Source organism: Lissotriton helveticus, chromosome 12 (assembly GCF_964261635.1).
Source record: "Lissotriton helveticus chromosome 12, aLisHel1.1, whole genome shotgun sequence".
NCBI lineage: Eukaryota > Metazoa > Chordata > Amphibia > Caudata > Salamandridae > Lissotriton > Lissotriton helveticus.
The window spans coordinates 246,277,281-246,304,705 of NC_136073.1; the positions used below are offsets into that span (position 1 = coordinate 246,277,281).

Here is a 27,425-nt window from a genome sequence, read left to right on the forward strand (position 1 = left end):
GCTGTGAGGTAACATAAGCTATATATAAATGAATAAAAAATAACAATGATATACTATGTTTCGCTGTGTTAGCGGGTGAAGATTGAGGGTTGGGTATTAATGCAACTGATGATCTTCCACACTTATATGTAGTTGTTTCATAGCCAAATAAAATGTATCACACATCTGACTCAACTACTTATCACCAACTGGTGAAAGAGTACATACAACAATATTGTACAGTCCAGCTATAACTGTGACAAGAAACTGGCTGAGAAAGATGAGGTGTGCACGGGATTACAATTTTGATTTAGAACATATGAAGAAATGTATTTAACACTTTGAAGGTGGGGAAGTGAATCCTGTCCTCCATGAAGGACTAAAACAAGTACATATAGAACATTTACTCTTATCAAGAGATGAAGGAATGTCAAGTGCCTTAATAGTTCTTGACCTTTTCTGTCTGCTGTCTTTAATACCACAGCCCCAGTGAAACAGCTAAAAAGCCTGTAAGAGACAGCATGGATCTGTGGCACGGTCAGGTTTCGGTTGATGCACAAAGAAAAACTATATGCATTCACAGAAATCACCCTTAAATAGGGTCCCCACTTTGGGGTCCTTAAAATACGAACTTTAGATGCTGCCTATGTGAAATAATGACACGTCCTACTGCAAACTTTTTTTTAGCACACAACGGGCCACATATATCATTCAATTTTGCGTTCGTAAACAGGCTGATTAGCAGAATCGGCCCATTTGCGAATGCAAAAAAGGCTTTCCCCATGTATCAAACCCTATTTTGCGATTCATAACCTGTTACTAAATCACAAAATGGGTTTGCGATTCGATATTTGGAAGGGGCACGTTTAGGGCATCCCTCCAAATACCGAATCGCAATGGTATGTATGAATATTGGTGACCATGAATGCGGTCGCATAGCATTTACATTTTACCACCAACTTCAAGTTGGTGGTAACTCATTTGCAAATGGGTATGGGTCTCCAATGGACCCCTTCCCCTTTAAGAATGGTGGTACAAACATTTTTGCAGAGCAGGCAGTGGTGCCACGGACCACTGCCTGCTCTGAAAAAAAGAAAAGAAAACCTTGCATTTTTATTTTTTAAACGCAACCTGTTTTCGTTTGAGGGAAACAGAATACATTAAAAAAAATGTATTGCTCTATTTGAAAGCAATCACGGACATGGTGGTCTGCTGCTCTGCTTTCTGTTGACTTGAGAACTGTGACCATTAAAGGCAAATCCAAAAGCTGAACCTTGACGCCCCCTGATCTAGGCATGTCTATGTAAATCGTATTTGAGCTGTCAGAACTCAGCATTGCAGATTTTAGTGTCTGAAGCATTGACTTACCTTCCCAGAGAGATTAGACTTTTGAAATCTGTGCCAAAAAAGAACTGTGGGAAAAGTATTGTATCACAATTTAGGCATACTCCTGAACAAATAAACGCTCAGATGTCACATAGGCTAATAAAACAAAATGATTTCCTCTGAGATGATCTATGTTTTCATGCTACGTCTGCCTACAGTGGAATAGTCTATACATTTTCTAAAACTGCTTTGCACTTGTCTACTAAGGTCTCAGTGAAAGACAGAAAGGGTCCAGCTGGCTGTTTGGAAAATATCTGCAAAGAGATTAGACTTCTGCTTCTCAGGCTGCAGCTGAACATCTAGTCTCTCAGTCATTCTATTATTACAGAGACAGATTATTTGCCCATCAGACGAGTGACCTTAAGACACCAGAAATTTAGGATGAAACAGGGTCTCAAGTCCACCTGCATTCTGCAAATCCAAATTAATCTTTGATTGGACTATTTTGGAGAAAACAAATTCTCTCACCGTGTATCTATTTTGAAAGCCCAGATAATCTGTATTAGTGCCGAATATAGTCTGAAACTGTTGAAAAGAATAATCAATCATTATTTCCTTCATCTGAGGAAATTCATTTGTGTAGAGTTAATAAGATTTTTTCCTTGTAGCCTGAAATATCAATATTGTCAATAGAGTCTTAATAGGTTGTTTCGATCTCTGACACAGATGATATCACTCTCATTGTAGCCATTGGTGCCGACACTGGCTTCACCCCTGTATAACCTTCTTCTTTCTAAGTTCAACCAACTCCAATGTAGGCAGAGGCAGTTCTCCATTAGGTCTGAGAAGAGCTGAAGCTGAGGATGTCAGCCTCGTCCAAGGCTGGAAGATGCCAAAGTTGCCACCTGAACTGTAGAAACTTGAGGGGGCATGCCATAGAGTCGTTGGGATGCAAAAATGACAAAGTTTGCCTGCTGAAAACGCTTGTACCAATTTAGAGGTGGCATCAGAGGGAAGAAAACTCCCACCAGCTTTAGGCTGTAGGTCCTCCAAAATCAGAATATGTTCTGGAGAGGAACCCCTTTTATCTTGAGGAGAGACGGGCCGCTTATCAATCTTATGCCTCTTGTGACACTTCTGCTTAGGTGATCTTCCTTTTTATGGGGATCTGAACTTCTACTTCAAATCAGACTCCTCTGTTCAGGCCATGAATAGCTTTACCTCCCACAACCCCAATGGCTTTAGGTTACATCTAGAACCAAAGCTTAGGAAAGGCTGCATCCTGACCTTTTTCCCAAACACACAAACCACTCTGAATAGGGTCCAATCACTATGGCCTAACAGTGACATTTGTTACAGGGAAGAACGTCCAAAAACTTAGGAGGGATAGTCCCCTAAAGAATAGAAAAACTAAAGACCTTCAAAGACACCAAAAACCTATAACTTGGTGGCTACTTCTACATGACACACAAAAGATGGAACTGATGACTCAAGTGCTCATTATTCTCTGTATTGAATCTTTCACGGTACCAATTGTGGCCTGAAGCTGAGCAGCACTATTTGTCACCAGTGAATGGCATCACATGGGGGTTTACACAAGAATCTGCAGTAAGGTACCATTAGAATAGGGCACTCTGAAATTGTATTCTTTGTTGGCTTTCAATGTCCCAACTGCAATAACACACAGGATTTTTTTTGTTGTAAAAGGCAAATTCAGAATTAGAAAAACTGTGCCTTACCAACACGGAGCAAAGGCCACCTTACCGTGCTGATAAAATATCTCAGGAGTTTAACATGCTTGCTGCAAACAGCTCAATGTAATTTTAAAAAATCACAGATTTGAATTTTCATTGGATAACTTAGATTGTCAATATGCTTGCTGTAGAGCACTTTGCAAACCTTTATCTAAACTACAAGCCACAGGTTTTAATCATGCCTGGTATGCACAGTAGGTTTATTTGTTTCTTGCAGAGATCCATAGGTAATCTGTCAATTGAGTTCCAATTCTGGTCAATTAGCTATATTCGTTATGCAACCACTACAAAGACTTTCACATGACCTACAGGTTTTGGCTTTGAATATCTGCAAGCCCAACTCAAACTTTCATTCCTTTGAGGTGGGCAATGAATACGTACCATTCCATTATCTACTAGTTAAGGCCACTAGTTGAAAGCCAGTTTTGTTGTGTCTAGTTTTGGTTCGAATTTAACCCCCCTAGATGAAAGCCAGTTTTGTTGTGTGAATGACCACTATGGGTATAATGATTCGAATACTGCTACCTGTGTCCGTTGATCAAACAGTCAATACAACTGGGGGGGTTTCATTCTTTTTCCTAATATTTGTTAGAGTGAAGGGGGCAACAACTGGTCACTGCCTTTGGGGTAAGGAGAGGGGATCTGCCCAGTGAAGTTGAGCCCCTTCAACCTTTGTGTTCTATAAAGCAAAACCAATTTTGTCATAAAGGGAACTGCAAAACCTGCGCCTCAGTTATGACTGCTGAACATTTGCAGATAAGACAAGTCATTAGCAGTTCATTGTTTATTCTTAGCTGCAGCTATTCTGTGTTGGGGCTAGGTATGTTATGTCATTTAATTGCAGGTCCCTTATCGAGACAAAAGCCTGTGCTCACCTTCCAACACCATCCCACGCCCATCTTGATGGGACTACTGAAGCATGCCCACACATATGGTTACATCTAATCAAGGATTACTATTCAAAATTACCCTAAAACACTAACACTCATCACTTACTCATCTCTGTTGAAGGAGGCAGATCAGTGTGCCCTACCTTGGCCTCTCAACCCCAGTGAGGACTGTAAAGTAGGATTTTGCTGCACTTAGGCTATCACTTCTCTCCGACATTTATATCGCTTAATAACAACTACTATATCACCAACCTTTATATTCTCAGCATTCTCTTTTAAAAGGATATCTTGCCCTCTTTTACTCCCTGTTGATTGCCTTTTGTTTCTTCCTAGTCGTATCAATCAACTGGTTTGTTCTCATCTTCTTTTTATCCCTCTATAATCTGTATGCTGTCCCTTATCCTTGTGTATTTATTTCTTGTTCCCTGTCCCTATTCATTTAATTTGTTCCTGCCCTTTCTGCTTTACATCTAAACATCTCCCCTTCAGTAGGTTGTAGTCTGTCTGTATATAATGCTTTCATATACTGCTTCCTCTCATCCTTAACTTCTAGCATCTCGCTTTTTCCTGCCATTCCCAATCTATGACACACTCTCACCTCTTTTCTCATCCACTCTTTATCCTGTATCACCTTCTCAACACCTGTTCCACCCTCTTGTGTGTTCTCCCTCTTTCGTTACCTCTCTTACCCTCTAAACTTCATCCCTTTCTTTTACTGCTCATCTTCCCTGGCCTCCAGTAAGCCTTTTCTCTCCATTTGTCATTCTTTGGCTTATCTTCTCCCTCTCTCAACCTTTCAATTTAATTTTCTCTTTCTTTTACCACTAAATTGCAGTTCACCACTCTGTACCACTATATTTATCATGCCCTGCCCCTGACATCATCTTCTACCCAGTTCTGCCACACTCATCCTAAATACAGGCACACATTCTACATTATATTCTATATCTCTCATTCTCTTTTGTGTCCATTAATCTTCTATTGCTACCATTCCCTTTCCCTTTTTCTCTAATATTTTCTTGCTCTCATTTAAAAATTGCGAGATGAAGGATCTCCTTGATCAGATAGACCAGCAGTTCTTAAACTTTTGACTTCTGTGAAGCATCACTGGAATCTAGGGACCCTCAATGAGTCATTATTGGAAGCCCGGGACCCCCAGCCTAATCAATTTCTATGATTTGAACCTCAAAACACTACACAAAAATGCAAAAACAAGTATACCCAATCAAATGCTCAAATATGTGTTCAAATCACATTCAAATATAGAAAACGTTTTACATTTTTTAAATGTTGCTTTATTTGTATATACTTTAATCATTTTAATGTATTAATTTTAGTATTACTCAATTTTGTAGCACAGTCGTGGACCCCTTAATTAGGCCTTATGAAGCCCTAGGAGTCCTCGGACCACAGAATAAGAACCAATGAGATGAACCGCTCATTATGTGTTCATACACCTGCAGAGAGTGGAAGCATCACAAATGAATATACAATGTTACATCGCGGTGTTCACACCGCGATACTTTTACAACGCGGGCATTACAACGCAAGTCGTTACAACGACTTTCGCTGGAGGGCACTGGACTTAAAAATAGTATGATTTACTATTCCAACTCCAGCCTAAGTTACAATAGGGAAGGTGTTGGAATAGTAAACCATACAATTCCTTAGCTTAGAACGCCATCCAGCGCAAGTCATTGTAATGAGTTGCAAATGTAATGCCCGCATTGTAAAGGCATTGTGGTGTGAACACTGCGATGTAACCGATGTTTCCCATCACAAACTACTCCCTCTCCCCTAAAAGCAAAAAGAATTAGCTCATGATTCTTTCAATCTGCTGGGGAGTGCGCTGTTGGGCGGAAGTTAAAACCTCAAAATATTAAATATTACACTGTAGACCTTTCAAGACATTCAGCAACCTGCTTTCCAAATGAGCAACACAGAATTTACTCACATGAATGTGTTTTGACAGTGCTGTTACTCTGCTTCCTAAAGTGCCCCATAAATACATTTTATTTGGAAATAACTTTACTGCAAAATTAACTTTTGTGGCCATTTTGCTATAAGATAGAATTTGTTAGGGTACATTAAATTGATGTGCAGCAGAGTTTACGTTATAGATTTGTTAAAACAGAATATTGGTAAGCAAAGAAGAGATTGGGACACTCTGTGGGGCAAAGCAAGATCTCAGGATTATCAAGTGTAAAACTAAAAGGCCAGGCATCAGGATAAAGGCCGGCATGGTGGTTGGGTACCAGTATTCTGTGCAATTGGGTGGATTTGGGTTTTGCTGAGTTGTAGTATGTGGTGCTATGCATGGAATACATTTTGTGTATGAAGAGGGTGCATCAGCATGCTGGAAGGGGAATTGATGCTTGTGATGTGCCAACTTGTATACTGTGATATGTTCCTCCTTTTGGTGTAGGGCTTGTGGTTGAAGGAAACTGGAGTTTCATCCTGAGCCTGGAAAAAGCATAGCAGTTGTCCTGAGCCCTGGTTGGGTTGATTTAAAGTTGTCCACTCATGACATTGGAAATGGGTGGTTGATTAGCATTATGCTCATGTGGGGAGTGATTATTCCTGTGTTCCCAACTAGCCAGTATTTTAGTGTTTTGCGTTGTTACCCTGTACTCTTTTTGCTTGGGGTAAAGTTGCCCTCTGCCCTCGATGAGAAGATGTTGGATGTTACTATGTGCCCTAGTTGAGAAGGGATTCGTGGTTACCCTGTGCACTGGCTATGTATTGGCAAGTGTTTTCTATCTGCCCTAAATGACAAGAGGTAGTTAGTTGCATTGTCTGGATAGGGGTTTAGTCCAGCCTGTGCCTGTGGAGGTTTCATGGTTTCTTATAGGAGAGGTTGCGATCCAATCTGTGTTTGTGAATCACTTGTGCCATTCCCTGCTTTTGATGTTTGCTGTCTCTGCACACTTTGTTAACTCGCGTAACAACCTATTCTAGGTTGTATACCATTACTTTTCTCTGCATGAGGTCTATGAGTGTATCGATTGATAATCTGTTTTTCGCGGTTTTCATACCTGCCTTTCTGTCAATTCCTTTATGGGTGGAAGGTGAGTTGGAACATTCTTTTATGTACAATCTTCTCTTGCTATGCTCAGCTTCAGACAATTTGTCAGAAAACCTGTTCTGGAAGTACTGCAGTGAGGAGAGGCTGAGCAGGCTGAATTCAGCTTGCAAAGATATGGCCTTTCCTACATTTAAAATGAACTCCTCAATTAGGAGGTGTGCACTTTTGGACCTGGACATGCACCTAGAGCCTACTCCAGAGGGCCCAACTCCCATTACTACAAAGTCCTAATATTTACTGAAGACAACTCATTAGCAAATATGCTGAGTCTGATCCTCAACCAGCAGCGTTGCTTCTCACTGCCTGATCTAATTTGTCTCCTCTTGTTCGTTTGCTAATTTGGGTTGACAGATCCAAAACTCGCTAATTGCTGGCTCACGCTGTTTGGGTGGGCAGACAGCGTGACCCTCGGTGGCTGGGCTCGGCGGGGAAGGCAGCCTGTGGTGCGAAGCAATGTCAGAAAGCATCCATCAAGCCCAGCTCTCTGAAAGCGCCGGCACTGATGGAAGGTGGGGGCAACAAGGCTGGAAGGCAAAACTGAAGACTAGCACAGTGATGACTGAGGTCATGGAGTTCACTGCCGCCTGGCTGCTTCTCCAGACATCCCAGCATGTGAGCTCAAAGGATGCCAAGACAAGGGCTGTTCTTTTCTCTTCCATAGTTAGGAGACTCCAACAGTCAACTGGATGAAGCACGGCCGAGATGTAAGCTTACAATTACGCAATGAAATAATGCCTTTCATTGACATTGCTTCCACTGGCCTAGATTCAGTGCCCCTAGATTTTGAAACCTGCAGCACACACCTCTAGCTGCTATTATGGTTCCAGCGTGTCAAAAAAACAAACATATGTGATAGTGCCCTATAGATCCGACCCAGGAGTACCCTTTATTTTACTTTGGGACATAATCCAATTTCTCCAAAAGGCCTTAATCTAGGACAATGTTGTTCATATTGGTCCATGGAGGGTTGATCCATGTCAGTCTATTCAGGATAACCATTAGACGATATTAAACACAAAAAATGTGCACAGGGGTAATTGACATACTTAATCGGAAAATTCTGGTATGGAACATCCCTTAATGGATGAACATGGGACAGCACAAACATAGTCCTTCTGCTTCCTCTGCTGTTCCAGTTCTGGAATGTATGAAACAGCTCTTGTAATGCCCTGTCCTGTAGTTTCCTCTCAACCTGCATGGCTCTGTCAATGCACCTCAGGCAAAAAAAGCAGCAGCATCATGGTTTAGCAAGAGGAAAAAATACAAATCTGACATTATAGCCCACTCTTAACACACGCACCTTCATGCAAGTTATACATTTTCTGCGAGCCAAAAATAAACCGGTTACTTATTCTATAAAATAGCAATTGGAATCATTCATCACCAAAATTATTATTATGCGTTCTTATATATACCCATAGGCATCTCGGCGCTTGCCTTGGGAACCCGTCCTGGCTTTTTCCCTGTAAGATACCCGTTCTGGGCATCCCCAAGGTGAAAGCCAGGCATCCCGCCGCGGGGGGCCGTAGTGGAGATTAAGCAGCTAATGCCCAGAGCTGCAGAGTGTGAACCCGTGATTCGAGTAGGCACCGAAACGAGAATTATCGAGTCCGTGGATATTTGGGCTCAAGACCCTGCCGCGTCGGGAATTGAACCCTGGTCCCGGGTCTGACCTCTGCTTCAGGGTCTGCCTCCTCTAACCAGTGAGCCACACTTCATAAACTATTTCCCTACACTGACCAAACTCTTCTTTGGGGTTTACAAAGGAGATTGACCACAATAATAAAACCAGTTTTGTCCGCCTGATTTCTAAGAGTAATCATTATCTCCTGCCACATGTTTTGTGTTTAAAGCAAGGTTGAGATGACTCCACTGTTAGTTTGACATCAGGGCATGTTTCAATTATCTAGATTATAATATTTCATAGGGTAATCTTCTTCCTTAGGGGGTTACTATGTTCTTTTCAGACTGATAAGATTGCTGGATACAGACGTGGATGGAAGTTCAGGATAAGGACGCTGGCTAAAATGCATTTCCAAATAGAACTGACTTAATTAGGCGTGCAATGTGATTTTCTGGTTGTTTACTCTATATATTTCCGTTATGACACTTCCTGCTGCTAGACCATTTACTCCAAGGATCAGTTCTCACTCCCTTTTACCTTATGCAGACCTTTGGTTGGGGCATGTGATTTTGCCATTTGCTGGGATGCCCCACACAAGCCATTTAGGGCCAGATGTAGGTAATTCCAATTTACCTACTCTTAAATACCGAATCATACCGATTCGGTATTTAAGAGTAGGTAAATTGGAAGTAGGCAGATGTAGGTAATTTTTATTTTTCAATTACCGAATCTGTAAGATTCGGTATTTACCGATTCTGTAAATACCGAATCGGTATTTCCCATTGATTCCTATGGGCCTTGAAGCCCATAGGAATCAATGGAAAATACTGATTCGGTATTTACAGAATCGGTAAATACCGAATCCTGGCAGGGGGAACGGGGTGTCACTTTGACACCCTGTAGCACCCCAATTGCAGGCTTGTGTGCCATGTGGCACACATACATGCCCTAAGGGCATGTCTGTGTGTCACATGGCATAGGTGTACATGCACAGATGTGCATGTACACTGGAATTCGGTATTTTACCACCCAATAGGATTGGGTGGTAAAATAAGAAATCCTAAGGGCCTGTGGCACTGCAAACTGTGCCACCTACATATGGATTAACAGAATCGGTATATTTACCGAATCGGAGAAATACCGAAGTGGTAAATTTACCGAATCGGTAAATATACCGATTCTGTAAATTCCGAGCCACCTACATGCCAAAAGCCAAATACCGGTCGGTAACGGCCGAAATAGGCCGTTACCGACCGGTATTTGGCTACCTACATCTGGCCCTTAGTATTTAATCATCATGGAAACTAAGATGATGTTGTCTTTGTGATGAAATGTATATTGCAGACCAAAGGTGCTGAACCTGAACTTGTTAGAGATCTTCATTTCTTAGTGTACCCCTAGATTAAAAAAAGTGCTTACCTTGAAATAGCTTTCTGCGTTACTTTGTGTGGACATGCTATGACATTTACAAGCCTATTAGAAGTTTAGTCAGAAGTTTGGGGGTTTTTCTGACTGTTATGACAAAGGCATACAATAAAAACACGAGGCAAATATTTGCATATCAGACACTGGCTTGGAGCTGGTAGCCTAAAAATATCAGAAAGATTGGGAAGTAAACGTTGGAAAAAGACTCTAGCATTGCACCCAGAGACCCCTATCCAAGTCCAATTGAATTTCAAAATCCCACCCGTTTTTTCAGGTGTATGTTTGAAAGAGTACTTGTGAAACAGTTTCATACTTAAGTTCATGTTTTGCCCTACAACTTTGCATCTGCATTAATGTGAGCAAAAGTGTTGCCTGCTTCACTGTCGATGCTGATACGTGATCAAAAATTCAGTTAATTACAAAAGCACTCAGAGAACTGGTTGTACCTACTGATAACAACAAAATCCTTCTTACTTGCTATCTAGAAACACAACAATGTTATTTAATTGGGCACTCAAATGTTGTAAACATGGCATTGATGATATTTTATTAAATTAAGTCCTAATTTTCCCTGAAGAAGCGTGAAAGGAAATATCAAAATGTCACAGAATTTGTCATTTTTGTAATATAAAATCGAATAAACATATCACTTGCCCTTATTTGGGTGTTCTCTGGCGAAAACTAAGAGCCATTTTGGTCTGAAAATGTAGTAATTGTACTCGTAGCAAAGCACTGGAATTTCATTTTAACATAACTAAATATGCAAAGCAGTGATTCACTTCTAGTAACTATCATAATTTACAGCAAATCCTTGTTTTATAACTGTATATTTGCCCAAATCAGTGGATGTTTTGCACGTTTTATCGGTTTGATTATTTGGATTCTACTTTTCTTACCGTAACATACATGTCTTTTACATAAACCTTGTTTAAAAACACAATACATTTGACTTTCATATTAATAAGAGAAAACACTGCAGGTACTTAAAACTAATACGTTTTATACTGTCCATCAAAAAGAATATCATTAAGTTCTGTGCTTGCAGGCTGTGAATGAATATGTGCCATGTTGATTACAGTGGTCAATAATTAGATTATTCATGGTTAATTAGGCTAATTAGTATTTGTCTCACAATGGCTTTACAGTTGACGCTACATATTTGTCCTATCTTAGTGTGCTCTTTAACTAGCAACTAAAGAGCTCCTTTTGCAATCCTATTGTGGTCATGAGCAAAAATGATGCTACAGACTTACATAGCGGCTGTACTAGACTGAGGCTTTGTTTCTCCTTCGTTGCAGTAGTCCTCAGCACACTCGCAGATCAGTCGAAGAGTTCTCACTGAAAAACACAAGCAGCCTCTGTGTTACCAGCACAACCAAGAAGGTTACAGCTTTTCATGGTCAAGAGTTGTAAAACCTCCATGGAAAATAGAAAGAAGATTGTCCCACATGTAATTCAAGAGCCAAACCTCAATGCAGTCAAATTCACCAGCTTCTGTAATAGCAACAACAAAACCTTGTGTTTTATGATTGGTATGGTGAAGAAGCTTCTGACTATTATGGACACTATAGGCACTAGTCAACCTTCAGTGAGGCGTAAGAGAGTTTTTTGACTAGCAAATGCTTAAGGTACCTGATCACTATAGTGTCTCGTGTCAAGTCTCTACACCAATGTATGAGCCAGTTCCACGTATGTACAATACTCTCTTGCGGTAGGTTTCCTTGCCTCCTTAAGTATCTCAATGGATCTTTGAACTTGGTCACTTAGATCTACCACCATGTCTCCAGGAACAATGATGCGGGCTCAAAGTAGCTGGTTCCTGATGGAATGTTTATCCCTCCTATTTTGTTATTATGTATGATACACTGGAATTTTCATGACCCTGGCACATTTCAGTAAGGTCTGAGAACCACGTTTGCGTGGCTCACTTGGGGGCGATTAGGATTAATGTCATGTGGGCCTATTTGCATTTTTGTAACACACATTCTATCACTAGTATCGGTGAAAAAGTGTAGGCAAAAATCCCTGACCATTCCATTGACAAGGCATTAACTAAGGACTGTTGGTGGAGAAATACCGTGGCAAAGCTTTGTGATTTTTTAGCATTTTTTGTGTTGCAACAAGTCAAATTCAGTCAGTGCGTAGTGTGCCCCGCCTCCAAAAGATGTCCCTCACCACCATTTTTTTTTAGAGTTTTATATAGCGCAAACTAGACCCGAACCGAATCAGGTATCAGAGCGCTTTACATAGCACCAGTTACGTTACATGAGGACACACTTTCATTTTAGGCACGGGGAGATTAAGTGATTTGCCCAGAATCACAGGAGGTTTATGGCGTCGTTACCGAGACTCGAACCCAAATCCCCAGGTCCGAGGTCGAGCGCCTTAGCCGTTAGGCCAACCCCTCTCCCCTTTTATCTCCGAAATATGTGTGGTACTTGTCTGTGTACGCAGTCAGTTAGCTTGTGTGTTGGATTCCCTAGGTCAAAACTGTTATCCTTTTTTAGGTCTCGCTGGCGTTGCAGGGCGAAGCCCTGCCGCCAACGAGACTTATAGCCGCCTTGCTCCCTGCCAAGGGAGTCAGAGCAGTGAGCGAGCAGCTCCAGACCTGTGCACGAGCCGACTCAGGTCCGTGAACGCGCGGGAATGTCAACGTGCACGTTCACGCGCGTCACGCTCCTGTCCTCCCGCGTCTCTGCCGAGGCGCGCTCCAGGCCGACTTGCGGTGTGCGTCACAGCGTGTTTCAGCGTTTTTGTGGCCGGAGGTAGGTAAGTGAGGGCCGGGGGGGATTTGTTTGCTTGTTTTGTTGCTAGCTTGTTCCTTTTCCGCCTCTACTATGGAGATGCAAATATGAAATCGACGGCATCTTTAAAAGAGGATGACCCGATTCAGATCGTAGAGCTACATGTTTCACAAAGTGCTGCTTCCATTCTTTATTGTGATGCACGTTAGACTTTCTGTGAATATTAGTTTGAAAGAGCCAAACGAGGCTTCACCAAATGATCTTCACCTCGGAAGAGATTATATATGCCGTTTCTGTAATTCTTTAACCTTTGCACCTGCATTGATGACTTGTTTGGGTGAAGAGTCAGGGCTGAGCAACGGCTAAGGATCTTAATGCAAAATGCTCCCTGAATTCATGGCTAGTTATATAGTTTAAAGTTGTGTTTCTTTATCTGTAAACGTATATTTTCCCTCACCTCTGTATGTTTGCCCAGGTTATGCTTCCTCCTCTGCATACCTACAGTGAGTGCTCTAATGATGATAATTTGTGGACCACTGAGTACAGTCTTTCTGTGTTAGTCAAGATGATGCTTCTCTTTTTTATGTGGGTGGAATACAGTATATTGAAAGAATCTTGAAGCCATCAGTGGAGTTACAGATGGTTAATAGATGCTGTCTTAAGTGATTCTTGCAGCCAGGGTTGTGGAAATGGTTTTAGAAAGTGCACTGGGGAACCGGATTTCTGTTTTAGTATATGTTGGTCTCCCATTCCCTCAATGCTTCAACTGCCAAGCGAATCCCGACCGCACTGACGACCAGAACATGGTAGTGGTGATGGTACCAAGGTGGTACCTTATTTGAATCTGTCCTAGTAGCAACCAGACATGAGCTCCCTCCCCCTGCTGTGGCCAGAGCTGAATAAAGTGTTGACTTCAGTTGACAATTGCTTGTCAAAGGTTGTTTTTTTTAGAGCTGACCTTTATTTAGATCAGCTGTTAGCTGTTTGTTGTTAAAGTTTGACAACCATACCAGTCCTTAAAGTAGGCTTAGGTCAGCCCATTGCTTAGCATTGCTGACTTTCTTGTCAATCTAATTTGCTGGCTTTGTTGTTGATAGCTTTTCTCCTGCTCTTGTGGTACCCCGCCCCCTTTTAGCTTGTTTATGATCTTCCCAGCCCCTTAATTAATTTCCCGCCTTTTTGTCTAGTCAATTAACCAAAATCGGGACGCCCTGCAGGTGTGTGCAATTTTATAAAATCTTTCCTTGTCTAAGGGACAAATGCTTCAGAAATGTGTTTGTCCTGTAGAGAATCCTCTTCTCCATTTTATTGACATGCAGTGAGGTGACCAGCTTACTATATCAGAGGCCTAATAATAGCCTCTATGATTATTTCAGAGTTCATTTTATATTGAAGTTTGGATTTCAGCAAGGCTCTGATTTTGGCACATATCTGCATGCAGGGTCTAAAAGTGGAAAGGACGTGGTAGATATCCAGGGTTGGAATGCCCTAGGATTCTCTGTGCGCACACAAACTAGCATATTTTTAATGGGTTTCAGTACTCCTCTCAAGCTCTTAATATTCCAAAAAGTTGAAAATTGACTCCTGAAAAGTGAAAAAGTCAGGTGTAAAACTGTTCCAGGGTTGGGGGAAATGATGTGCAAGAAAAATTAATTTGCTATTGTTGAACACGTTTCACATGAGCAAGTATAAATATACAGTTACTTATGCGAAAATGGAATTCCCTAAAGTTTACTAGGAGTAAGTTTTTCACAGAAGTCCAAAATCTACACTTGTGCAAAAATAATATACCTGCAGCTTTTGTAACACTATTTAAGAATCGGACCCATTTATATCTATCTCTTTTCAAGTTGTCTATAATTGTACTATATAAATGTATATCTCCAAGCCAATCTTGTTTTTGTTTATTGGCATATATTCTGGGAGCATTTTAGAGAGCTCCAAATTGTTAGTTGACTGTACGTTTTTATACAGAAGCCAATGTCAACAAGCATTGGCATAGCCAATAGGTCTCGCCTTTGGGACCTTATAAGTGTTTAGTTATCCAGCACAATATCCTTGGTGCAACAAGTGTTGTATGGCTAAACACTTATAAGGTCCCAAAGGCGAGTCCTATTGGCTATGCCAATGCTTTTTTTTATTGCAATTATACAGCTAGCTGTGGTTCCCCCACAAGCAATGTGAGATTTGGGGCACTGCAGCAGGCGTGCTTCCTGCTTGTGGTTAAAGACATTGTTTAGCTGACCTTGAGGTAGGGTTTGGCTTTTTCTTAAATGTCTTAAAAGGATAATTGCTTATTATTATACGTCGGTGCAAATGTTTGCGTGTTCGTTCAGCATTCCTGGATGTGTATGATTTTGTCTAATACCTTTTTTGTCACTGCTCACCTGCTTGTCTTTTTTGTTTTGGGATTAGCCCTGCCTGTCATGCGTTGAAATGTCACACTTTTGAACCCTCTGCTGGACAGAGGGAGTGCAGGAATGTGGTTGATGTCTGTCTGTAAGACTGAGAGAAGCCTTGTCTGGGCAGGGGTTTAGTTACACTGAAGCAAATCCCTTTAACCTGAATCCATTTTAAATGGGAAGCGTGTCGCGGGCAGTTTGGGGAAATATAGTTGTTAAGCAGTTCAGTATCCTGTTTTTTTTAAAACAACAAGCTGTCTTGTACGTTAGTTGCCGTTATTAAGCCAACATATATTTTGGTTGTTTTCTTTTGTTAAGACCCAAAAGTCGACAGGACAGACCTGTTCAACGTTTTGTACTAAAAGACTGCTTTAAGAGCCATATAAATGAATTGATGTAAGAAGCATTGGTAAAGCCTTTAGGTCTGGCCTTGGCAAGTTAATGCTATGGCATTCTTTATTTGCGCAGCATGCCACCATTGCTACAAAAATACATACACATTTTTTGGGCCTACAGTTTATAGACTTTTGTTGCAATTGATGTTGCAATATTTAGCAATACCAATAGCTCAAACTTAATTAATGCGAGACCTATTGCATTGCAAATGCTTGTTCTAGATTCTCTTTTCATATAACCTGTACTAGTTTGAATACCATGTGAGATCTTTTTTCCCCACTGTTTATTGTAGTAGAACATTGTGGTTGTATTTTTTGTTTGGATTTTGACTGACTTTCCCTCCAGGTGTTTCTAGAAGGCTTTCAGTGCTAAGAAGACACCCCTGAGTTTCCCCACATGTATGTGCTGTACTACTTCTTTTGGGTTCCATAGTACCCTGATCGGTTTTCCCATTTGGGATCCCCACCCGTGTGGGATGCGTCTGTTGTAATGGTTACTGAGGGAGCTGGTAGTTTAAATGGTGTGCCAACTGTAATTTTGTTTGTATTCCACAACTGCATCTCTTTCTGTACTCTGTCTGTGCCAGTGACTTGATCATCTCAACTCTCGTCTGACTGACCATTGTTATTGTAGCCACTCCTATAGGGGTCTTGTGCAGTCGCACCTGGGGTACTAAGGGAATGCAAGATGCTATCATGCCTATCCTTTTTCTCAACATTCTCACTGTGACACGTTGACCCTTCGGGTAGAGGTGCGCTTGCTCTACTATTACCTGGACCCTCTAAAAAACGTTTTCCTTTTTTGGATTTGATGATGATTGGTAGAACTCTAACTTGTGCAGCGTTCCCATGACAGTGTTTATTGTTTGAATTACTTTTCCTTTATTACCCAGTCGTCCAGATAGGTATATGCATGTGTTCCCTTTCTTCTGAGGTGTTCCACCTGCACAGCAAGATGTTTTGTGAAAACTCTTTGCGGAGACTTCATTTTAAAGGGAAGCCCCTTGAATTGCTAGTTCACCTTGTCCACCACGAACTACAAGAATTTTCGGTGCCCCTTGTTCATTGGTACGTGGAGGTAGAAATCTTTAACTTCAATAGCTGCCATGTAGTCTCCCTTCTGCATCAGAGGGAAGACCTCTTACAGTGAAGTAATTTTTTATTTTTGTGTTTTTATTGATCTGCCTGTAGATCTAATTTGGGTCTTACAGGCCGATTTATATTTTAGCGGACGGCCTGTTGATCCACCAGTGGGATGGAGTAGATTACTTCTTCCCCAAGGTGCAGGACCATCTCGTCGAATTTATAAATGACCGCCACGCTGGTGGTCATTTATAAAGCATTGGCAGGATTTGCCGCCACAGCAGTTCCTGTCAATGCATATTGCTTTTTAGTGAAGGGTTGCTTCAAAGATTTGACCAGGATCAAAACAAACCAAGACACGATTTGGTGATGTCAAATGGTAAATATTTGCTAAAAAACGATTTCCACACATTGTAGTCTGTGTGCTATCTAGTTTTATCAGTAAAACTGCATGTCAGTCCGAATTTTGTGGCGATTCAATAGAAAATGTGCTGTCTGTAAATGACACTGCACTACTCGCTGTAGTACATTATTTGAAACTGTAAGCCCCAAAATGCACCACAAGCTAAATATCACACCTTTACCACTCTCCGGCAGAATGGAAGTGGCTGATTTGCTATTCTTATTCTTTGTGAAATGCTTGGATTTTTCACAGTCTCTATAACTTCAGTTATGTATCACCGATGCCAGCACCACTGGTCTTTGGTGTCTTCAATGATTTTTCGCTATTTTCAGTGAAATCAGTTCCTCTCCAGTATGCTTTAGATGCATCCCTAGTTTAGCAGAGCCTTGAGCTATGTTTGTGAGTAACACAAAAACACAAGGCGCACCTCCAATGGATTCACTGATGTCAGGTATACTCGGGGGGGGGGGGGGACAGAGTCCGCCCGAATGTCAAACTAAATGGCAGATGGCAGAGCGTACAGTGCAAGGATCTTTGTCCCTCACTATGTATTGCCACAACACTTTAACTACATTCCAAAACATAGCGTATACATAACTGAAATATTTTCTACAATAATAAACAAAACATACCAATTAGTTGAACCTATGAGCAATAAAGTTTATTTTGGGCAATTCCTTAAATAATTGCCCCTTTGAGCATAGCTGATCTGACACCAAACAGAAGTGATACATATAGTTCTTTGTAGTCCTACTATTTTTTTTTAAGTGGCTCCAACAGAAATAGGTCTTCTTTCAAAAATAAACTCAAACAGGGGGAAAGTATCCAGGCAACCAAGGCATGGATCTAAAAACCAATGTAACCCTTATCCTGCAGACATGCCAGTGAATGGATTTTCTCCAACCTAGATGTGAACTAATCCGTCCGTGTTCTTCAGCAGTTCACATAGACTGGTTTTATATTATTTCATTTTTAACTGAGCATAGGGAAACTCATCGAGATAGCTCTGCAAATCAACACATTAAGAAAAGTCTTATATAGAGTTTTTTTTAAGTATCAGTCATGTCACATGTTTTTGCGAGGACTGGGACGAAAACCTCACACGGGACCTTCAGATAGCACGAACACTTATTTCTACGGTGTCTAACGGGGAGGAAAAGATACAGCAGCTTCAGCACTTATTAGTATCAGTGGTGCTTAATTTGGGAGAAACAAAAGTGCTGCGACCCTTGTCAGGAGGCCGCAGAAGCTTAAACGTCCCATTCCCCCATTAGTAATGCCAGTGACAATGCTGACAAAACTACTATGCATCACACTTCTCCAAGTGTGATAATTCAGACATTTCCAGGCCCCCACAGCTATAAGAATGGGATGGACGGCAGGTATTAGTCCTTTTTAAGGTATTTTGAATTAAACACCTCTTGTTGTGCTCGTCTCTAAATTATATAAACAGCGCCACCATGTAGCAGACTAGGATACCAGCCAGTGCGGACAATTAAGTGCCGGTGCCGAGCACTGGAAACCACCGGCTCAAATTAAACACTGACTATTAGCCATGTTATCGGCCTCAACATTATTAAAGAGAGTAAGCTTGCTTCATAATCTAGAATTATGTTTTAGAGCATGAGTGCGGACCCTTCAAAAAAGAGCAGGACCTGCACCCTCTCCACTCCCACCCTCCTTCTGGCGGCCCTGTTAGATATAAAGATTACAACATTAATTATAACTGGATTATCATGAAAATCTGAAATCGTGTACTTTAATACAGAAATTGAGTATGAAGAGACTGTTAAACCACCATCTAAATACCACTGCTTCATATTTATAAATTTGACAAGCAACGAGCTGGGATTCCACTCTTAGCGGGAATGCACTTTGGCAAAGCTTTGGTAGCTGCAGTCACTCCTTTCACACTGCAGACACTTCTTTCAAATAATGGAGACCTCCTCGCATTTCACACCTGTGGCAACATCTCCTTCCTTAACCACAGAACTCATCTGCATCTCTACTCATCAAATGTACTGAGGGGCAGCTAACTGAGAGCTGTAGAAAACAATGTGCAACTTGCTTTCTTCAGAATGACCTATATACACGAGAAATCATTCCCAGCTTGAGATCAGGCACTTACTGGCTTGGGTTGCTGACTGGCTCCCATCCGAAGCAGCTCAGATTGTTTATGAGCCTGCTAAGTGTGCGGTATTGTATCAAAGACATTGTAAAAGTCCAAGTCAATCCCACCATCACGTTAGTTTGACCCAGTCACGCACTAAGCACTTGGCCTTGTCGCTCTCTCACATGAACTTGCTACGGGTAAAGCAAACTGCTATGGATCTTGTTAAGCGCTCATTCCAGTGTAGCTGAGGAGTCTTGGCGCTGTAAGAAACTGTTTTAGGGAAGAGGCTGGAATAACAGCAGTGAGAACAGCACTATGTGTTGATGTTCTCTGAATGGATAAGTGTGAGCAAGGAAGCTGGAAGAGGTGACGTGTTAGCTTCTGTTTAACGGCAGTTTTTTTTACTCGGGACATATCTCAAGCATGAGGGAATTCTAAGTCTTGGTTGCTGAACTGAGACGCTGTGTCTGCTTTTTGAGAGGCATCCCATTTTGGGGAGTGGACTAGACGTTGGTGGCTGGAGCTGCTGAAGTATCATAAATAAAAGGGATTCTATTAATTTATAGGCATGTGCTGTTAAGAGGACTTGTCTGGATTGATCAGCCTGGTCCTTGGCCCACCTTTGTGCAGTGGGACTACGACCAGTCTTCCACAGGCTGTTTGGGACATGCTCCCTTCGAGCTAGCAGTTCAACGGGCTTGTTCATGGTGCTGCCGCCACCTCATCAACCTCTTTGACTGTGCTAATAAATATCCCAGGAGTATACCAAATAGAGCTGCCAGGCTTCTTTCATGAACTTTCACAGAGAAGGAGGAGGTGAAGTTATAGTCTGAGGATTGGGGTATGGAGGATGCTAAGAACAGTCTAAGAGTTCAAATCCATGCATGGGTATGGCTAACTGCTCTGCCATACCAGGTGCTTCAGCTCAATAGAGACATCAGCGGTGTAAAACAGGAGAACTGCATAACGTCTTGATTGCGCTGCAGCACGAGGAGAACCGTTCAAAAGGTGAATCCTTATGTAGTGTCAGTTTTTCCCTCAAAATAAATCATACTTCACACAAAGAAGGCAGAGGACTTTCCTTTACTCAAATTAGTGAATGGTTCTCACAGTAGAGGTAATGTTATCGAATACCTTTAGGGATCGGTAGTCTCACGGTCTCTGCAGTTTAGATATAGTCTTGGTATCTGGGGTGAATGTTTGCATTGTTCAGCATTCAGTCAATCGTTTGTTCCTTTTGCATTTGTTGCCCTAAGTGGGTAGGGAATGCCCAGACGTGGGTACCTTGTTCACTGTGCCACTGGATTAAAGCTAACCTGACTGATGAGGGGTGATGCCCCGAAATAGGTCCCAGGATGCTTGTTTCTGGTCCAGGGAAGACCTGGCTTGGCAGTTCGGGGTGGACTGTTCCCATGAGGCACAGGGTCAAGACTGATTTGCATATGGCTGGGTCCAAACTGGGGTGGCGTTGTGATAAAAAGAACAATGGATTAAACCCAGATCTTTGTGACTGGGGGTGAATGTTTGCATTGTTCAGCATTCTGTCCATCATTTGTTCCTTTTGCTTTTGTCGCCCTAAGTGGGAAGGGCATGCCCAGACGTGGGTCCCATGCTCACTGCGCCACAGGAGTTAAGCTAGCCTGGCTGATGAGGGGTGATGCCCCAAAACCGGTCCCAGGATGTTTGTTTCTGGTCCAGGGAGGACCTGGCTTGACAGTTCGGACTGCACTGTTCCCATGAGGCACAGGGTCAAGACTGAATGATGGATTAAACTGAGAACGTTGTGACTGGGGTGAATGTTTGCATTGTTCAGCATTCCGTCCATCATTTGTTCCTTTTGCTTTTACAGCAAATCACTCACTACTGGGCTCCATGCCAAGACTGTGAGGACTAGGGTGATCCAGTGTTGCAGAAGTGGTAGAGTTAGGATCCCTCGTTGGAGGGGTAGGGGATAAGATAAATCATTTTTCCTCTGATGATTTGCAGGATGAAGTGTAACAAGGAATCCGTCATATTCAGGGGGGTGCAGTAATCCTTGAGACCACATTCATTATTTATGTGTACATTCCTTAGGAAGGGTGGGAAACCAATATATGTGGGGACCAGAGTGATGCAATATTCTATATGCGTTCTCCCTCAAGAAATACACAGAGCTCAACCTCTAGATCACCGGGTGATATTTGTATTGACAAGCTCAAGCAGGCAGGTGTGAGTCACTGACCCGTGTACTTGTAGCAAAAGGTGCTTTGGATGGCACCCTGCCCCAGTCATAGAGAGTCTCTCTGTAATCAAATGTCTCTTGCAATGCCTGAGGCCTTGTAGTTGTCTCCATTACCCCAAGAGCACTGAGAACTGTGAATGGTTCAGGAGGATCGCTGCATTTAGATTTCATGGATCGCAGTACACTGTCTCCCAGGTCAACAGGAAATAGTTATGGTTAGTTTTAGATTCAATGGCTGTACAACTTACTACTATTGACTTTTGGAGAAAATGTACACCATAACTTCTCTGCCTGAGTAAGATATGGTCCTGGTCAACAGTTGAGAAACGTGCATTCTGGACCCTCTACTCTTTACCTTCTAAACAAACCAGTTTTTGCTATGGAAGGTGAGGACACCCCAATAATGGGAAGGAAGTTAATTCCAACATTATTGTGCATCGCTGATGGTGAGCCAATAGTTAGGCTACTTCTGGGATGAAGACCTTGATTACCAGTTATGTGGCTTTATGGATGCTCTTGAGTTACCCACCAACCTCTCTATAGATGGTCTTGAGTTACCCACCAACGTCTCTATGGATGGCCTCGAGTTGCCCACAAACCTCACTAAGACTTAACCTCACTATAAGATCGAGGATTCCTAAATCCAAATTATTTTACATAAAGAATAACATTTTAGAAACAGTGCAGGTTTCCCGTATTTGGGAATATTTTTTGATAGTAGAATAGGATGGACCAACTTTTCGCAGAATAGAAGGCAGACATCCAATTCGGTCTAAAGCGGCTGCATATGTCTTTGACTTGAAATTGGGTATTATTTATGTTAGCCATTTGCAAAAAAAAATGAGTTCCATCGTTAACTTATGGTGCAGGTGTCTGGGGTTACACAGACATAACTTATTTACAAATGGAAGACAAATACTGCAAATGTCTTGTCATGAACAGCTGGTGTTGGGATATCTGGAATATAGAGGCCTCTTTTATTGTTGATCTGTGGGGCTAAATCCAGCTTCTCTTCTAAACCATGAATTCATTAAAGATTGCTTGGGAAAGGATGCAAGTAACAAATGCCAGTGGCAAAAATACATTGCATACACTTTTGTAGAATTAGGTCACCTTGGATTGTATGACCTTTTAGGTAATACAGATGTCACCGGGTTAAAAATGCTTTTTAGATCTCGCCAGCAAGTTGTCTATTTGTGAAAAAAACGTATTTTCAGCTTCCTATTTTCACTCTATTTCTTCTACCACCCACGCCCTTTGTGTTGCTTTTCTCACCAGGTTAAAAATAATTCAGCTTCCTATTTTCACCCTCTGTATTTCATCTCCCATCGCGCCCTTTGTGTTGCTTCTCACACCCGGTTAAAAAACTAACACAAAAAAAATTCTGGATTTACTGGTCCAACTTGGATTGGTAAATCAAACGAAAAACAAGGTTGGTACATCATTTTATAGGTGCAGGCACGCCTGATGCACAGGCCTACAAAATGACGCAAAAGGCAGTGTCATAGGCCTCTTTTTTTCCTCTCTCCTCGTTAGCCATACAGTGCAGCATTGAGGACACTCTTGGACATCACTAGAAACATTGGCAAAGCCAATACGTCCCAAAGGCATGACCTAGTGGCTCTGTCCTTATTTGTTTCAAAGTGGAGACAATTTATCAGGGATTCTTCTAAACTTAGTAAACTATCACTAACATCTTATGTTCTGTCAAAATATCATCGACAAAAAAAGTGCCTGATGATGGAGTGGGATTACCTTATGGAACTCCGCCTCTTCTGATATCGAGTAGTTAGGTTTTTACAAGTGTGGGAGAACCTGACTCCATGTTTCCAGCCATATGAGACTTGCACCAGCAGTCAATCTTGCTTTTTCTCTGACAGAGACAATGTTCCCCCCTGCCGGAAAGTACCTTCCACGTCCCTCCACTACTCCTCCACCCCCAACTCACTCACAGGGATGCACACAGATTTACCACCTGCTCTAAGCATGTACTGGAGCAAAATGTATTCATTTATTTATTTATTTAGGTGCTTATATAGCGCAGGACTCGACCCCCGTAGGGGTATCTCCGCGCTTGGTTCACCAAGTGTACATGAAACAGAGCTTTAGGAAGGCGTATGAGGTTATGCTGTCAAAAACAGATGTGTCTTAAATGTTTTCCTAAAAATAAGATAATTGGTAGTTTGTCTCAGACCAGGGGGACGTTTGTTCCAAAGGGTAGGGCCCATGTACGAGAGCGCTCGACCGCCCTGCCTCACCTTTCTAACCGGAGGGGTCTGTAGCAATAGTTGGCCACTGGATCGAAGGAAACGTCCAGGGTTGTAGATGTTGAATTTTTCAGCCAAATATTGAGGACCTGAGCCAAACAGGCTTTTATGTATAACACAGCAGATCTTGAACTTAACCCGTTGACGAATGGGCAGCCAATTGAGTTTTTCCAGGAGGGGGCGAGAGGGTGTTCTAGGCGGGACATTTAAGACCAGTCTTGCCGCGGTATTTTGGGCCACTTGCAGTCTGCTGAGCACCTCTTCATTAGCAGATAGGAAGAGGCCATTACAATAATCTAGCCGGCTTACTACAAGGGCCTGGACAAGGGACTTTCTGAAAATGTCCGACAAGAACGGGAATACGCGCCTCAGAAGTCCAATCACCCGAAAACAGGACCCTGTCACCTGATTCGCATGTTCTTTTAACAGTAGTCCCTGGTCCAATCGCACGCCTAGGTTCTCCACTGTCTGTTTAGGACAGGGGACGGGTCCAAAGTCCAGTGGCCACCAGTCCGGAGACCAGAGGAGAGGAGCCTTCCCAAAGAGCATGACCTCAGTCTTGCCCACATTACATTGTAGGCAATTGGAGGCCATCCAGTCAGACACCGCTCTCATTCCCTCAGCAAAAGAATGTTTAGTTGCAGGAGTGAGGGTCTAGAATGGAAACAGAAGCTGAGTGTCGTCAGCATACGACACTGGAGTGAATCCATGTGCTCTCACAATGTCAGCTAAAGGGGCCACATACAGATTAAATAGTGTAGGGCTTAGGCATGAGCCTTGTGGGACCCCCTTGGTGAGCTCCCTAGAAGTGGAGTGATAGGAGCCCAAGCTGACACTTTGTGAGCGGCCTGAGAGAAAACTCTCAAACCAGGACAGAGCCAAACCTCCTATCCCCACCTTCTGCAGGCGACCGAGAAGAATGTCATGTGAAACCGTGTCGAAGGCTGCGGACAGATCCAACAGCACCAGAATCATGGAGCCCCCTCTATCCTGTGCCATCCTGATGTTATCTGTCACAGAGAGGAGCGCTGAATCGGTGCTGTAGTTGGGTCTGAAATCTGATTGTGTGTGGTCAAGCCCTCCTGATGCCTCGATGAAATTAGACAACTGGGTATTCACATGTTTCTCGGTCAGCTTGCTCAAGTATGGCAGAAGGGAAATTGGCGGAGGTTGGATAAGTATGTCCATAGTGAGGTCGAGTTCTTATGAATAGGGTTAACTACAGCTCTTTTCCATTCTTGAGGTTACCGACCTTCCCTAAGAGAGAGGTTTGTTACTGTTTGAATCGTAGGGCCAAGTAGGTTGCCTAGAGAAGCAACCATTTTGGCAGGCAGGAAATCCAGAGGAGACCCTGTTTTAATATGACTTGTCAAAGAGTTGATGTCATCTTGACTAATCTCCGGAAAAACAGTGAATGTGGGTATAGGTATGCCACTATTATGTGAGCTTGATAATGGAGGAGTGCTAGAGGCTTTACCCTTATGGTTAGCTACTTTTATGAGTTTTTCATAGATCAACTCTATTTTGTTTTCAAAGAATAAGGAAATATCATCGCACAGGGATTGAGAGAAATCATCTGGACTCTCGCAGGCTATGGGTTTCACAAAAGTCTGTAGAATCCTGTAGAGTTCTTTGGAGGAATTGCCCGCCTCTGCCAACTGTGAAGGAAGACAGCTCCTCCTAGCCAGCCTAATATTATTGTGGTATGAGGACAAGGCATCATCATATTCTTTCCTACTTTCCTCTGTGTGGTTCTTCCGCCAAACTTTTTCCAATTTCCTACATCTCTGTTTCTCCAACCTAAGTTGTTCAGTGTACCAAATCTCCTGCTTAGGTATGGGATGCTGTTTATGAGTTTCATATTACCACTCAGTAATGGTAAAGTTGTGTCCTCATGTAACGTAACTGGTGCTATGTAAAGCGCTCTGATAACTGATTCGGTTCGGTTCTAGTTCGCGCTATATAAAACTTTGCTTTCTTAGCACACATAAAAGTAACCTTTACTAAGGTTCAGAATTAACAGACCCCACCACACGTCGTTCTTCTTAAGAGACTGGCTTTTTCTGACTCAATATATTTAGACCCATGTGTTATTTATTACCACGACACAAACAAAAGTCGCGAGGAATTTGTTTTTTCTGCTGCTTTTATACATCTATGTGAAACAAGCAGCACTAGTGCTAAAGCGTGAAAATGATACGAGCTGTAAACCAGCATTTTCATATATTCTTCTGTAGTTGTCCACACCTCTGCCGTGTTAAACCGTAGGTCGCTTCTTGAATATAGCAGACAACATGTGAATTCCAAAAAAGAATTCAATTATCTTATATGCTTTTACTGTGAGTTACGTGATGATGAAAAGGGAATTCCTATTTAATGTTTGGATATCTGTGACAGTGTTTGTACATACATTTGTATGGTCATGACTGGGGCCTCACTTGTGGTGTAAAATGTGCAAGGAATTGTGGAACCAGTGGTAGTGCTGCCAATGAGGGTCTGCCTCCAGAAGTGAGATAGGTATGGCCTGGGGCACCAGATGTAGGTAAAGGTAGGCATAAATCTTCTGGGAACTGTGGTGTGATGGAGCTGTAAAGTATTTTATTCTGGCACATGAAATTGCAGGAATGCAGAAGGAGTAGCTGAAGGAGAAGCTCTGTGTGTTAACTCCAGTGCTCGATTTGTAAAGAAATAAGTGCAGGGGCTCAAAGGGTTTCTTCAGGAGCCTACTGCCAGCACGTGTGTGCCTGAGAAGTCAAATATCACTGGTCTTGATTCGATCTATGATTGGACCAAAGTACAGTTCATGAGACTCAAGATTGGGAAAATTCCAACCTCAATTTATTATCCCGCATGGAAAAGATGTGAGGAACAGGTGAGTTGTCAGCTGTGCAACCAGGGTCAGGAAGACATCATCCATATACTGTGCTTGTGCCCCACCCTTATGGAGGACCTGCGGAAGCTGCTGCGAGAAGGTGGAACGTCCAGGGCATATGGTCCTGCAGGGAGGCACTGTTGGCCTTCTTTTATCCATCGGACATTAAACTTAACTGTGTACTGGTAAAAGTTCTTTGTTTCTCAAAAAAGTTGGAGGCCATGGCTCCAGCAGCTAAAGGGAAGGGGTGTGATTAGACAATTAACAGCTCTGGTATGAATGTATGTAGAATGTAAGCTGGGTAAAGACTTTAAATACCTAGCCCTCTGCTTCCGGACCTGTTATGATAATGCCTATCGACCTGGTATTGCAGATAGTTTTTTATCCTTTACCTTCCCTTACTGTGCATCTCTTGGATCACTTTCAAAGACTTCCTCCCTAAAGACTTATTCGGTGCATGTTGGTGCACCAGCCGGCTACAGTCCTTAGACAACTTGACCCATGCACACACACCTTTTAAGAGGTAGAAGCTAAAACACTTTAACCAACCTGTGCTCTGACGCAGTTAATATTCTAGTTTAAGCCCATTGCACTTTATCCGTTGCACAGGTCCATCAGTCGGCTAAGGTCTTTAGATGCCTTGACCTTTGCACATTCACCTTCTAACGACAACAGTCTTGATGCAGTTTTCATTTTATCCTAGGCACACTGCACTTCATCTGCAGCACACGCATGTTCACGGGTTCACTGTTTACAACATCTGCTTACGTGAACCTGTCACATTTTAGGGCAGGAGGAGTTCCCCTAGAAAACTGGTCACACTTTAGTGGTGCATCTTAATT

The 27,425-nt window shown here is 42.3% G+C and overlaps 1 protein-coding gene across 1 annotated transcript in view; it reads right to left on the reverse strand.

The window, feature by feature from the left end:
- Positions 1-27,425, reverse strand: part of VPS9D1 (VPS9 domain containing 1) — a 287,723-nt gene that overhangs the window by 35,536 nt on the left and 224,762 nt on the right. Inside the window, exon 13 of the mRNA XM_078671009.1 lies at positions 11,337-11,421. Coding sequence (XP_078527135.1) covers positions 11,337-11,421 — 85 coding nt within the window. The remainder of the gene's footprint in view (positions 1-11,336; positions 11,422-27,425) is intronic.